Genomic DNA, 13,855 nt, shown 5'->3' on the forward strand with positions numbered 1-13,855 from the left:
GCAAGTTTTTGTCTTAAATAAGTGCAGTGCAGTTATGGCTTATGAGACTAATGTCAGTTTTCCACTCGAACTGCAAGGTTGCGATTTCTTCTCGGAGGGCGTCACGGGGATTTCAAGTTCCTCCCACCTCCAGGCTATGCTCCATGCTATGAAGCAGTGCTGCCCAGGGACCGTTTGCGGATTGAGCCCATCAAGGAGTATAAGCATGATTTCGATGGTGTCCGTAACCTGTTAGGTCCAACTCAGTCCCTCTCACATACAGCCTTCACTCCTTGCCCTGTGGACACGATACAGGTAAAATCTCATTCCACCTCTTCTTCATCTTCATCTTTTCCGCTGCACTGAATTTATTATTCTTTCAGATTGTGCTTCCTCCTCATTTGGAGCGCATTCGAGAGAAGCTTGCAGAAAATAGCCATGAGTTATGGGCTGTTACTCGCATTGAACAAGGGTGGACCTTTGGACCGGTTAGTGTTGCTGTTGGTTGTCTTTCCCACAGAAAATCTTGTTGTTTACACAAACAATATCCATAAAAAAACCTTTTCTCTTTTTAAAATCAAAGTTTCGTGATGACAACAAGAAGCTGCATCCCTGCCTGGTAGATTTCCAGAGTCTGCCGGAACCAGAGAAGAACTACAATTTAGCGATGTCAGGAGAGACACTCAAGTAAGTGGTGGGCTTCACTTAAATAACAGCTCTGTGCTTTTCACCTCTTTGCATTTCTAATGCTTCTTGTAATTCGCTTCAAAGGACTCTGCTGGCACTCGGTTGTCATGTTGGAATGGGAGATGAGAAAGCAGAGGAGAATCTGAAAAGGACCAAGCTCCCCAAAACGTGAGCAGCAGGGCTTTTCATTTATTTTGACTGATTCTGTGACATCGCTTTTCTTTTATCATGCATTCTGGAAATGACAAACAGGCTCTCCTGCACCCATTCTGATCACAAAGCACTGTTTGTTAGTTACATGCAGAGTAATGGATATAAACCAGCCCCTCTGGACCTCAACCATGTCAAGCTGACGCCTAATCAGAACACTCTGGTGGAGAGACTGGCGGAAAACGGACACAATGTGTGGGCAAGAGACCGGGTTCGCCAGGGCTGGACATACAGTATTGTGCAGGTACTGCCAGTCTGGGAAAGTCCCTATAATTATAATAATAAGTATGTGTAGATATTTCGATGGGTTTATTGTATTACATTTTTATGTTTGATATTGCTTCATTAAATAGGATATAATGAACAAGCGCAACCCCCGTCTGGTCCCCTACAACCTACTGGATGAAAAGACTAAAAAGACCAACAGAGACACAGTTTGCGCAGCTGTTCGCACTCTCATCGGCTATGGTTACAACATAGAACCACCTGACCAGGAGAGCAGTAAGTCTGCCCCGCTATCTACAAGCAGGAATATTTGTTCATTTTTTTCTGTGTGAATTTTGCATGATTTGTTATTAGAGCTGCAGGCATCATTTTACAAGCTTTTCTTTTCAGTGTTCATTACTGTGTTTGTGTTAATGTAGGCGGGGATGGACCAGGCAGCACCCGCGGAGATAAGATCAGAGTGTTCAGAGCGGAGAAATCTTATGTTGTCACACAGGGGAAGTGGTACTTTGAGTTTGAGGCTGTGACAGTCGGGGAGATGCGAGTGGGCTGGGCCAGGCCCAGTGTTCGCGCAGACACTGAACTCGGTGCAGATGAGCTGGCGTATGTCTTTAATGGCTTCAAGGTGAGAGCAAGTTTACATGCTTGTGAAGGATTCCAAAGACTCCGTAATACAGAGTTCTAAAAGTAACGGTTTTCTTTCTCAGGCCCAACGTTGGCATGTGGGAACTGAGCCATTTGGTCGTCAGTGGCAATCTGGTGATGTGGTGGGTTGTATGATTGACCTCACAGAGATGAACATCATGTTTACACTTAATGGAGAAATGTTAATCAGCGACTCAGGCTCTGAGATGGCCTTCAAGGATATCGAGATTGGAGAGGGTAAGATGAATCACAGCTGATACCAAATGAAGAGACATTGCATATGAGCACGTGTGTTTGTCTTTCTGACTCACGTTCGTGCATGTGTGAAACATCCCTAGGCTTCATACCTGTGTGCAGTCTGGGTCTGTCCCAGGTCGGAAGGATCAACTTGGGTCAAAATGTCAGCAGTCTCCGTTTCTTTACCATCTGTGGCCTGCAAGAGGGATTTGAACCATTTGCTATCAACATGAAAAGAGACATTACCATGTGGTTCAGCAAGAGCCTTCCCCAGTTCATCACTGTGCCTACTGATCATCCTCACATTGAGGTATTGTGCACGACTTGTCGCGGTATCCCAATGAAATATTTCTTCGTTCCTATTACGAGTTATATTCTTTCAATCACCACCTGGCCTGCTTTTGTTTATGCTCCAGATGTCCCGGGTTGATGGGACAGTGGAGACTCCCCCTTGTCTCAAAGCGACCCACAAGACGTTCGGATCCCAGAACGCCAACACAGATCTGCTGTTCCTAAGACTCAGCATGCCAGTTGAGTTTCATGAGACCTTCAAAGTCCCAGCGGGGACCACCCTTCTCACTCGAGCCCTTACCATTCCTGAGGATGAGGTGGTAGAGGTAGACCCCGACTCTGACTTTGAAATACTCAAGAAGTCAGCTACTCGCAAAGAGCAGGAAGAGGATAAGAAAGAACCCTCTGTGCCTAAAGAGATCCCTGCCATCAAAAATGGAGAGAACGAGAAGGATGCCTCAACTGAGAAAAGCAAGAAGAAAGGGTTCGTATAGATTCATGTGGAGTGACTCGATAAGGGGTGTGCGAGATGTGTGGGGTTTGACAAGACTGCAAATGGGATGATGTGTTTAAACTTTCATATGTAGTGAGTAATTGCTGCTGTTATCTGCAGATTCCTTTTCAAGGCTAAGAAGGCTGCATTGATCACTCCACCCCCTGTTGTTCCCACCATGCCCCGTTTAGTGGAGGATGTGGTGCCAGATGACAGGGATGACGTCGACATCATCCTCAACACCACCACAGTATGACTGTAACTTATATAATTATCGTACACATAACCATGTCGAATCCTTCCATGCTTGTGCTTATACCGATACCATAATTAACATGCAATATTTAATAAGATAAGATAAACTTAATTTATCCCATGGGGAGGAAATTAAATTGTTACAGCCAGCAAAGTATAAAAAAGAGAGGCAAAGAAAAATCAAGATTAAAAAAGGATGCAGAATAGAAAATAAAAATAAACTATATTATGTACATTGCAACTATATATATATATATACACACATACGTTGTGTACAAGATTATAAGAATACTGTTGCTGGTATTGAATTGCACATGAGAAAAATACTGTTGCCTAATAGATATTGAATTGAACCTGTACTGATGTTAATTTTCCACCCACTTCCTTCCCTTACAGTACTATTATTCTGTGCGAGTGTTTGCGGGGCAGGAGCCCAGTGGCGTGTGGGTGGGCTGGATCACACCTGACTATCACCAGTATGACCCTCATTTTGACATCAGCAAAGTGAGAAATGTAACAGTCACTGTAGGTGATGATAAAGGCAACATTCATGACAGGTATGTTGCTCTTGTATACCGAAAGCAAACAAAAAAAGCATCTTTTTATTTAAAATAACAAACATACAAGAAATATTCAAATTTTTTCTGTCTTGTTCAGTATAAAACGCAGTAACTGCTACATGGTATGGGGAGGGGAGTTCAGCAGCTCCCAGCAGACCCGAGTCAGTCAAGAGGATTTTGTGATCGGCTGTCTTATTGATTTGGACACAGGACTCATGACTTTCACTGCTAATGGGAAAGAGATCAACACATTTTATCAGGTCAGAAAAGCTTCAGTCTGGTATTCACCCCGTTTGCTGCACAGTCGTGGTTATTTAATGCAATCATGTCATGTTCCCTTCTTGCAGGTGGAGCCCAACACAAAACTCTTCCCAGCTGTCTTTGTTCTTCCCTCCAGTCAGAACATGATTCAGTTTGAGCTCGGCAAGCTCAAGGTCAGTCACAGAACATCTTAGTCTGTGCCTATGCTCAAAGTTGAGACTACACATTGCAGGCTTTGTTATGTAACTGTCTTCCTTTACTTGTCTTGATAGAACATTATGCCCATCTCAGCCGCTATGTTCCGGAGTGAACGCAAGAACCCTGTCCCCCAGTGCCCTCCTAGACTGGATGTCCAGATGTTAACACCGGTCATATGGAGCCGAATGCCCAACCACTTCCTGGCTCCTGAGACTGGGCGTGTTAGCGAGAGACTGGGCTGGGTGGTGCAGTGTCAGGAGCCTCTCGCCATGATGGCCCTCCACATCCCAGAGGAGAACAGGTCAGAGCTGTATCACTGTATTTATCTGTGGCATTGTTGGAGTTACAAAAATGTGTTAACCCCTTTTCATCCTTCAGGTGCATTGACATCCTGGAGCTGTCGGAACGTATGGACCTTCTGACGTTTCACTATCATACTCTGAAGCTTTATGGCTCAGTGTGTGCTTTGGGAAACAATCGGGTGGCTCACGCCCTGTGCAGCCATGTGGATGAATCCCAGCTCTTCTACGCCATAGAGAACACCTACCTACCTGGACCAATGAGGAGCGGCTTCTACGACCTGCTCATCAGCATGCACCTGGAGTCTGCAAAGAGGAACCGGCTGGGAACCAATAAGGAATTCATCGTTCCAATGACTGACGATACACGCAGTATCACTCTGTACACTGAAAAATCTCACGCTCTGCCCGGGGTCGGCCTCACCACATGTCTGCGTCCAAAACTCCACTTTTCCTTCGTTGGGTTTGTGGGAACAGATCCAGATATCTACACGCTGAGTCCAGCCATCCCCTTACAGGTGAGGTTGAGCAGCTGTGTTGTTTTTATGGAACCCTTGAGTCACTAATCATCATAAGTTTGCTTGTGCTTCCAGGTGCTGAAGACCAAGGCCCTGAACATGCTGACTGAGGCTGTGCAAGATGGAGGTCAAGCCATGAGAGATCCTGTAGGAGGAAGTGTTGAGTTTCATTTCGTTCCAATCCTGAAGCTTATCAGTACCCTCCTCATCATGGGTGTGTTTGATGATGAAGATGTCACACACATTCTGAAGATGCTCGAGCCCACGGTCTTCAGCATCAAGAAAGTAGAGGAGCCCGTTGAGGAGAATGCCAACATGAAGGAAGAGAAGGAACAAAAAGCACCCAATAAAGCAGAAGTGGTGAGGGAAGAAGAGGAAGAGGCCATGGAGGGAGAAGAAGAGGAGTTTGAGGATGATGGCTTAGGTGAAGAAGAGGAAGAGGAGGAGGAGGAAGAAATGGAGGAAGAGGAAGAATTAGAGCATGCAGAAGCAGTCATGGTACATGAAGAAATGGTGGAGGGGACAGAGCCAGTGAACGGTGAGAAAGGAGCTGAGGAAACAGAGAAAGAGAAACCTGCAGAGACAGCTGGGGAGACTAAAGAGGAACAACTCGAGCAGGGGCTTTTCCAGATGAAGCTGCCAGAGTCTGTCAAACTGCAGGTGTGGCCCGTCTTTTTAGAATACACAAAAAGCTCTTCTCTCAAGTGATACTGTTAATGAAGTATTAGTGATTCACTCTAGCTTTTTTCCTTAGATGTGTACTCTACTGCAGTATTTCTGTGACTGTGAGCTGCGTCACAGAGTGGAGGCCATCACTGCTTTTTCAGACCAGTTTGTCAGCCAAATACAGTCCAACCAGCGACAGCGCTACAATGAACTTATGCTGGCCTTCACCATGAGTGCAGCCGAGACCGCCCGCAAGACCCGCGAATTTCGCTCCCCACCACAGGAGCAGGTACACCCAGAATATGCTCGCAAAAGAGCAAATACCGCTTCTTCTCATTTGGTCACTCATGTATTTGTGTATGTTTTTTTATTTTTTCCCCAAAACTGTAGGTCAACATGCTCATGAACTTCAAGAACTGCACTGAGGATGACGAGTGCCCCGTTCCCGATGAGGTCCGCGAGTCTATGCTGACGTTTCACAATGCTCTGCTGGGGCACTGTGGTAAGTCTTCATCTGCAGTATCAAGTCTATCAGCACTACCAGCATCCAAGCTTGACACTGTGACTGGCAGCAGTGACAGTATCTTAATTAAAACTTCACTCTCAGGTGTTCACATTGAAGAGGAAGAAGAAGAGGAAGAAGTGGATAATTCTGTCCGTGGACGTCTGCTCCGTTTGTTGGAAAAGGTGAAAAAATTCCGTGAGAAGAAGGTAGAGGTGGAGCCTGAGCCACAGGAGGATGAAAAACCAAGTGAGCCTCTCAGTTTTTGCATGCCACGTACAACTGCAAAATGACAAAACAAAAATGCATCTTTTGTAGAGCAGCATTTATCTGGAGAAAAACCTGTCAAGTGATCCAAAACAAAGAACATCAGAATATGTATTAGCATCAGGAGCCACTTTGCTCTGCTTCTCAAAGTGAAATGAAACTCATTATGAGCATCATGGCTTTCAGTATGTGGATCAAATAGTAAGAAGTTTGTTTAGCCCTTGTTGAGGAACTACACTGGCAGAAAAATGGCAGTTACTTACTAATCCAGTGTTTACTACCCATGTCAAACCCCCCCTCTATAGTCACTTTGCCACAGTGCATAATATCTCTTTTCTATTGCTCTGCTCTTTGTACTCTGTTTACCAGGCACATTGCAGGAACTCATTTCCCACACTATGATCCACTGGGCCCAGGAGTCCTTTATCCAGAACCCCGAGCTTGTCCGCATGATGTTCAGCCTCCTTCACAGGCAGTATGACGGGCTGGGCGAGCTCATGCGTGCCCTTCCCAAAGCCTACACCATCAACGCAGTGTCAATTCATGACACCATGGACCTGCTGGAGTGCTTAGGCCAGATCCGCTCACTGCTTATTGTCCAGATGGGCCCAGAAGAGGAGAGACTGATGATTCAAAGCATCGGGTTAATATAAGATTTCCTTTATTCTGAAGTTCTTGCCTTGAAGGAAATGCTTTGATAAGTACATGTGGCAGAAACTAAATGACAGCAACAAATGTTTGTCTTCCTTAGGAACATCATGAGTAACAAAGTCTTCTATCAGCACCCCAACTTGATGCGAGCTCTGGGCATGCATGAAACTGTCATGGAGGTCATGGTTAACGTACTGGGTGGTGGGGACTCAAAGGTATGCTTTTATTCCACTCAGCTGCATTATAAGCGTGCTTAGTTTAGACATAGACCTTGCTTTCTATTGCCACAAAACTAGGCAAGAACACCAACACTGCTTGTTACTTACTTATTTGCAACATGCTTTCTCCCAATAGGAGATCAGATTCCCTCGAGTGGTGACCAACTGTTGCCGTTTTCTCTGCTATTTCTGTCGCATCAGTCGTCAGAATCAGCGCTCTATGTTCGACCACCTCAGCTACCTTCTCCAGAACAGTGGCATTGGCCTTGGTGAGTGTCTTTGCTAAGTTCCAGCATTATTGCTGATTTATTCTTGAAGTGCGAACTGTGATAAAGCTGGACGTCCCGTGTCGTTCTTTAGGAATGCGGGGCTCCACCCCCTTGGACGTGGCTGCAGCCTCTTGTATCGACAACAACGAGCTGGCATTGGCTCTTCAAGAACAGGACCTAGAAATGGTAAAATACATCCAATATGCACAATCACAAGCATTGTGCAAAAAGTCTTCATCACCTGATTACACTGATATCTTTCCAGGTGGTAAAGTATTTAGCTGGATGTGGACTTCAGAGCTGTCCAATGCTACTGGCTAAAGGCTACCCTGACATCGGCTGGAATCCATGTGGTGGAGAGAAATACCTTGACTTTCTTCGCTTTGCTGTATTTGTCAATGGTATGTGTTTTATTTTGCCACACATTGCAATATTTAATCCTATTGCCTATGTTGTTTCTGTTTTTCTCCTTTAATAATACCAGTTAATCCATTTTTTCTGTAGGAGAGAGCGTAGAAGAGAACGCTAACGTGGTTGTGCGTCTCCTCATTCGCCGCCCTGAGTGCTTTGGTCCAGCCCTGAGAGGGGAGGGTGGTAATGGTCTGCTGGCTGCAATAGAAGAGGCCATCAAAATATCAGAGGACCCTGCGAGAGATGGTCCCAGTGTTAAGAAAGACAGGCGCTTTCCCATGTAAGAGCTCTGCTTTGGTTTGTAGGCCTCAAAGAGGCACCAAAGAGTGCATTATCTCCTTGACTGTTGCTGTAGCAGAAAGATTTAGAGCCACTATCTTTTGTGTGGTAGGTTTGGAGGAGAGGAGCAGCATGAGGAGAACAGGGTGCACCTTGGAAATGCCATTATGTCCTTCTACTCTGCCCTTATTGACTTGCTGGGACGCTGCGCTCCAGAGATGCACGTAAGCTGTTTAGTGGCTACCACACTGGACTTCACAAACAGGACTAGGAAATCTAGTTGGAAATGTCTTTATGAAAAAACATGCTTTTGTCTCCACAGTTGATCCAGGCTGGTAAGGGTGAGGCTCTGAGGATCAGGGCCATCCTGAGGTCTCTCGTACCTATTGAGGATCTGGTGGGAGTCATCAGCCTTCCTGTTCAAATTCCTTCTTTTGGAAAAGGTAAAGACTGAAGAGAACGTACTGAATTTATGAATCAGAGTATGATGTTAGCATCCTGACTAGTGCCCAAGGTTTAACTCCATGTAATGTTACTGTAAACTGTATACGTTTACTGTGTATATTTTTCCAAATGTTTTCTTCATATTGTGCTCAGACAACAGCATCATAGAACCAAAGATGTCAGCCAGTTTTGTGCCGGATCACAAGGCTCCCATGGTTCTGTTCCTGGACAGAGTGTATGGCATCGACAACCAGGATTTCCTGCTCCATGTGCTGGAGGTGGGCTTTCTGCCTGACATGAGGGCTGCTGCCTCTCTGGACACGGTGAGCTCCAGTTTACAAACATGCAGTCATACACCATCCTTGGAGAGCAGTGCAGGGCAGGATTATAATGGTACTGTTGGGCTTGATTCACTGCTCGTGTTCCTTTCCAACAGGTTGCTTTTAGCACCACAGAGATGGCCCTTGCTTTGAACCGCTACCTGTGTTCTGCTGTGTTGCCACTCATCACCAAGTGTGCCCCGCTCTTTGCTGGCAGTGACCACCGGGCCATAATGATCGACTCCATGTTGCACACAATCTACCGGCTGTCTCGCGGAAGAGCCTTCACAAAGGCCCAAAGAGACATCATTGAAGAGTGCCTCATGGCTTTGTGCAAGTGAGTTTAACCTCAAGGCAAACTTTTGAATATTGCCAGGTTCATAGCTGAAGTTAACTTTGTTCATCTTTATTTCAGACATCTACGTCCATCTATGCTTCAGCACTTACTGAGGCGGCTGGTGTTTGATGTGCCCATTCTCAATGAGTACGCCAAAATGCCGCTGAAGGTATGAGCACCTATAGACGTTTTGACACTATTAAAAACAAAATGTTCCTTCGGTATTCATTTTTCACTTTTACATTTATATTTTTTTACATCCTGCAGCTTTTGACCAATCACTATGAGCGGTGTTGGAAGTATTATTGCCTCCCTAACGGTTGGGCCAACTTTGGAGTTGCGTCAGAAGAGGAGCTGCATCTGACCCGCAAACTGTTCTGGGGGATCTTTGAATCTCTAGCACACAAGGTGCAGCTCCTGCTATATGAGATTTTCCTTTGTCAGTATATTACATGGTGTAAGGGCAGATTGTAATGTCTCATATTTTGATTCCAGAAATTTGATGCTGAGATTTTCAAAATTTCAATGCCATGCATCTGTGCCATTGCTGGGGCCATTCCTCCCGACTACGTCGATGCCAGCTACTCCTCCAAAACCGAGAAAAAGGCGTCAGTAGATGCAGAGGGAAACTTTGATCCGAAACCAGTAGAGACTGCAAAGTGAGGATTTTTGTTATCACTCCTCTAAAGACATGAAGTATCTCTCTGTAAAATTATGAAAGCTAAATGTGTTGTTATTCCTCCTCCAACCACAGCACTATCATCCCTGAGAGACTGGATGCCTTTATCAACAAATATGCAGAATATACACATGATAAATGGGCCTTTGAAAAGGTAGAGCTTTTATTTTCACTCACTGTAATCACTCACGGTCTAATACTGTTCTTAATTCAGGAGCAACATGCTGGGTTGTTTGATCAGAGCGAATATACATTATGTGCTGGAAGGGACGTCATTAAATATTTGGAAGCACTGATGCTGTAATACATAATGTAAATGCTTAATGTTTCAGATCCAGAATAACTGGTCATACGGTGAGGCACTGGATGAAAACGCAAAGACTCATCCCATGCTAAGGCCATACAAAACCTTCTCAGAGAAGGTAGGTACACTGTCACACTGTGCATTGAATCTCCCTGTACTTCCTCATCCGTCTCTGGTTCTGATCACTGCGTTTCTTCTGGCAGGACAAAGAGATCTACCGTTGGCCAATCAAAGAGTCAATCAAAGCCATGATTGCATGGGAGTGGAACATCGATAAAGCTAGAGAAGAAGAAGAGTCAGAGAAGAAGAAGGCAGCATCCCGGAAAATCTCACAGACTGCTCAGGTATGGAGCAGTGGGATGAATGTACTAATACTCATAATGTCAGTCATTATTAGTATATATTATAATATAATTCTCTCTGTTCCAGGCAACCTACGACCCAAGCCATGGCTACAGTCCCCAGCCCATTGATATCACACACATGGCTCTTTCAAGAGATCTGCAGGTACAGCAGTGAATAGTGGAGCCTTCTGCACTCTAATCTTTCCGTCTGATCAATATTCATAGTTTGTATCTGCTCACAGTCTATGGCAGAGCAACTGGCAGAAAATTACCATAACACCTGGGGACGGAAGAAAAAGCTGGAGCTGCAGTCCAAAGGTTACATATATATATATATTTTTTTTTTTTTTCAGAGGGATTCTGGACATATGAAAATGAGAGATTTGACTTTTATCCATTTTCCTCAAGAATTTTAATGGTGCTTCTGTTTGTGTAGGAGGTGGAACACATCCGCTGCTGGTGCCATATGATACTCTGACAGCAAAAGAAAAGGCTCGAGACAGAGAGAAGGCTCATGAGCTGCTCAAGTTCCTGCAGCTTAATGGATATGCTGTCACAAGGTAATACATCAGAAGAGCAACTAATATAGATCATTTAGCAGGGAATTGTAATTGTTTCATAATCATAAACTGTATTTTTGTTTCCTCTGCTAACACATTTTCTGTTTAATCAATGCTGTGCCATTCTGTAGCAGTTTGAAGTCATAGCAGTGCTTGAAATTCTCTTTTATGGTGTGCCGCAGACACTCATGGAGGAAATTTATCATTAAATCTAAGTAGAGAGTACAGAAAGTTAAACCTTGTTTCATTTTAGGGGCCTGAAAGATATGGAGTCTGACATCTCATCCATCGAGAAGAGATTTGCTTATGGTTTCCTGCAGAAACTGCTGAAATGGATGGAAATTGCCCAGGAGTTCATCGCTCATCTTGGTACCGGCTCGTCTGACAGAACTGTATAAGTGTAACTTAAAGTAGATCTGTGCTGTGTTATTGTGATGCCATCATCTCTTGCGATGTGTTGTATAGAGGCTGTGGTAAGCAGTGGACGAGTGGAAAAGTCTCCTCATGAGCAGGAAATCAAGTTCTTTGCCAAGGTGAGACTGTGGTGTAAAGCTAGAGTGGTCACAATAGTGAAGGCCCAGCTTGTCCTCATTGCTAAACTAAGCGTGAAACTCTCCCTCTCAGATCTTGATGCCTCTGATCAACCAGTATTTCAAAAACCACTGCCTCTACTTCTTGTCAACACCTGCAAAAGTTCTGGGTAGCGGTGGACATTCTTCCAATAAGGAGAAGGAGATGATTGCAAGGTAACTTCCTTTCTTATACAGATGTTACGCTTTGTATTCTTTTCAACGCTTTCTTGCTTTTATCAGCATTTCCTTTTTCTTGCATTTCCCTTGCCTTCCCTTTCCTTTGCTTCTCATCGTAGTATCTTCTGTAAAATGTCCGCTCTGGTGAGACACAGAGTTTCTCTCTTTGGTAAGAAGTCAGTTTCTTTCTGAATCTTTTCTGTGTTTCTCTCGTGGTGTAATGTATTGTCACCCAGGTTAAGTGCAGTGTTGATCGAGATTCTATAGAAGACCTGATAACAGCAGAACTGTATTTGTATGTGCAGGAACGGATGCATCAGCGATCGTTAACTGTCTTCACATCCTGGCACGGTCATTGGATGCAAGGTTTAGTATTTTTTTCATTTCCTAACAGGCCATTAAGATAAATATGTTTCTGTTTTTGTTCATCTTTATGATCTTTCTTATTTGCTTAATTAGGACAGTAATGAAGTCAGGGCCTGAGATTGTGAAAGCAGGGCTGCGGTCATTCTTTGAGAGTGCTGCTGATGATATAGAGAAGATGGTAGAGAACCTCAAACTGGGCAAAGTATCCAAAGGCAATCAGGTAATAGAAGGACATTTTATCTGAAATATTGCTATTCCTTGACTGCTGCATATGATCAGTTAAACATTTGACCTTAAATATCCTGAGTTGATGATCATGCGCTGCTTCTCTCCTTTAAAGCAAGTGAAAGGCGTGTCCCAGAACATTAACTACACAACCATTGCCCTGCTCCCAGTGCTTACCTCCCTGTTTGATCACATCGCTCAGCACCAGTTTGGAGATGATGTCATCCGTGAGTGCTTTTCACATCAGTACTAATCCTGATTCCTGAACACAGGGTTTATTCATTCATTCACCCTGACACTGCCGTACCTGTCCCTGTTGCTTGCTTACAGTGGATGATCTACAGATGTCATGCTATCGCATCATGTGCAGCATCTACTCCCTGGGCACTGTCAAGAACCCACATGTTGAGAGGTAACTCCATCGCTGCATATGTTACAATCTGTGAACTGATTTAGAAGTCGTCTCTTGGGAGCATCTACTTGTCCTTTGCATTGACAGGCAGAGACCAGCTCTTGGAGAGTGTTTGGCTCACCTTGCAGCAGCTATGCCAGTGGCCTACTTGGAGCCCCATTTGAACGAATTCAATGCATTCTCTGTCTACACCACAAAGACACCCAGGGAGAGAGCCAGTGAGTGCAGTACTGTTTCCTCCGATTTGTTTTCTCTCTAACAACATGCCTTGTCTCTGACTTTTCACCACTTCTCCTCTGAATGCCAAAGTCTTGGGCCTTCCCAATGAGGTCCAGGAATTATGTCCAGACATTCCAGAACTGGATGCTCTGCTAAAGGAAATTGGAGACTTGGCAGAGTCAGGGGCTCGTTATACTGAAATGCCCCATGTGATTGAAATCACTCTGCCCATGCTGTGTAACTACCTGCCTCGCTGGTGGGAGAGAGGGCTTGAGAACTTCCCAGAGATGGAGGCCCGGCTCTGCACCGATGTCACGTCAGAGCACCTCAATCAGCTGCTGGGCAGCATCATGAAAATTGTAGTCAACAACTTGGGTATTGATGAGGCCTCTTGGATGAAGAGGTTGGCTGGTGAGTACTATTTAAAACTCTAATGTGTCACAGAGTACACCCGAGTGTGTTTTTGTACAGGTCAGATGACTCCATTTGTTTTCTCTCCCAGTGTTTTCGCAGCCCATTGTCAGCAGGGCAAAGCCAGAAATGCTCAAGTCCCACTTTATCCCAACAATGGAGAAGCTGAAGAAACGCACCTCGAAGGTGGTGGCTGAAGAGGACCATTTGCGGATGGAGGGGAAATCAGAGGGGGATGAGGAAGACGGCACCATACGTGATGAGTTTGCTGTCCTCTGTAGAGACCTGTACGCCCTCTACCCTCTACTTATTCGCTATGTGGACAACAACAGGTACAATAAAGTGATAAACACCAACATATGTT

The 13,855-nt window shown here is 44.8% G+C and overlaps 1 protein-coding gene across 1 annotated transcript in view; it reads left to right on the forward strand.

Annotated features, from left to right (window-relative positions):
* LOC139344439 (ryanodine receptor 1-like) overlaps positions 1–13,855 on the forward strand; it is a 43,521-nt gene that overhangs the window by 7,928 nt on the left and 21,738 nt on the right. Inside the window, exons 20-71 of the mRNA XM_070982612.1 lie at positions 78–294; positions 363–467; positions 563–666; positions 751–834; positions 961–1,120; positions 1,230–1,374; positions 1,521–1,726; positions 1,809–1,983; positions 2,085–2,293; positions 2,400–2,758; positions 2,888–3,017; positions 3,419–3,579; positions 3,680–3,842; positions 3,930–4,016; positions 4,116–4,342; positions 4,420–4,858; positions 4,934–5,151; positions 5,224–5,350; positions 5,453–5,518; positions 5,613–5,813; positions 5,915–6,026; positions 6,132–6,275; positions 6,663–6,936; positions 7,045–7,159; positions 7,299–7,431; positions 7,523–7,617; positions 7,697–7,832; positions 7,936–8,122; positions 8,234–8,345; positions 8,444–8,564; positions 8,719–8,888; positions 9,002–9,222; positions 9,301–9,391; positions 9,490–9,630; positions 9,718–9,881; positions 9,977–10,055; positions 10,234–10,323; positions 10,409–10,549; positions 10,635–10,712; positions 10,792–10,867; positions 10,986–11,109; positions 11,363–11,478; positions 11,575–11,642; positions 11,734–11,855; positions 11,978–12,027; positions 12,164–12,224; positions 12,318–12,444; positions 12,565–12,676; positions 12,780–12,861; positions 12,949–13,079; positions 13,171–13,491; positions 13,583–13,823. Of these exons, the coding sequence (XP_070838713.1) occupies positions 78–294; positions 363–467; positions 563–666; positions 751–834; positions 961–1,120; positions 1,230–1,374; positions 1,521–1,726; positions 1,809–1,983; positions 2,085–2,293; positions 2,400–2,758; positions 2,888–3,017; positions 3,419–3,579; positions 3,680–3,842; positions 3,930–4,016; positions 4,116–4,342; positions 4,420–4,858; positions 4,934–5,151; positions 5,224–5,350; positions 5,453–5,518; positions 5,613–5,813; positions 5,915–6,026; positions 6,132–6,275; positions 6,663–6,936; positions 7,045–7,159; positions 7,299–7,431; positions 7,523–7,617; positions 7,697–7,832; positions 7,936–8,122; positions 8,234–8,345; positions 8,444–8,564; positions 8,719–8,888; positions 9,002–9,222; positions 9,301–9,391; positions 9,490–9,630; positions 9,718–9,881; positions 9,977–10,055; positions 10,234–10,323; positions 10,409–10,549; positions 10,635–10,712; positions 10,792–10,867; positions 10,986–11,109; positions 11,363–11,478; positions 11,575–11,642; positions 11,734–11,855; positions 11,978–12,027; positions 12,164–12,224; positions 12,318–12,444; positions 12,565–12,676; positions 12,780–12,861; positions 12,949–13,079; positions 13,171–13,491; positions 13,583–13,823 (7,818 nt within the window). The remainder of the gene's footprint in view (positions 1–77; positions 295–362; positions 468–562; positions 667–750; positions 835–960; positions 1,121–1,229; positions 1,375–1,520; positions 1,727–1,808; positions 1,984–2,084; positions 2,294–2,399; positions 2,759–2,887; positions 3,018–3,418; positions 3,580–3,679; positions 3,843–3,929; positions 4,017–4,115; positions 4,343–4,419; positions 4,859–4,933; positions 5,152–5,223; positions 5,351–5,452; positions 5,519–5,612; positions 5,814–5,914; positions 6,027–6,131; positions 6,276–6,662; positions 6,937–7,044; positions 7,160–7,298; positions 7,432–7,522; positions 7,618–7,696; positions 7,833–7,935; positions 8,123–8,233; positions 8,346–8,443; positions 8,565–8,718; positions 8,889–9,001; positions 9,223–9,300; positions 9,392–9,489; positions 9,631–9,717; positions 9,882–9,976; positions 10,056–10,233; positions 10,324–10,408; positions 10,550–10,634; positions 10,713–10,791; positions 10,868–10,985; positions 11,110–11,362; positions 11,479–11,574; positions 11,643–11,733; positions 11,856–11,977; positions 12,028–12,163; positions 12,225–12,317; positions 12,445–12,564; positions 12,677–12,779; positions 12,862–12,948; positions 13,080–13,170; positions 13,492–13,582; positions 13,824–13,855) is intronic.

The sequence above is a fragment of the Chaetodon trifascialis genome, chromosome 16, assembly GCF_039877785.1.
Source record: "Chaetodon trifascialis isolate fChaTrf1 chromosome 16, fChaTrf1.hap1, whole genome shotgun sequence".
NCBI lineage: Eukaryota > Metazoa > Chordata > Actinopteri > Chaetodontiformes > Chaetodontidae > Chaetodon > Chaetodon trifascialis.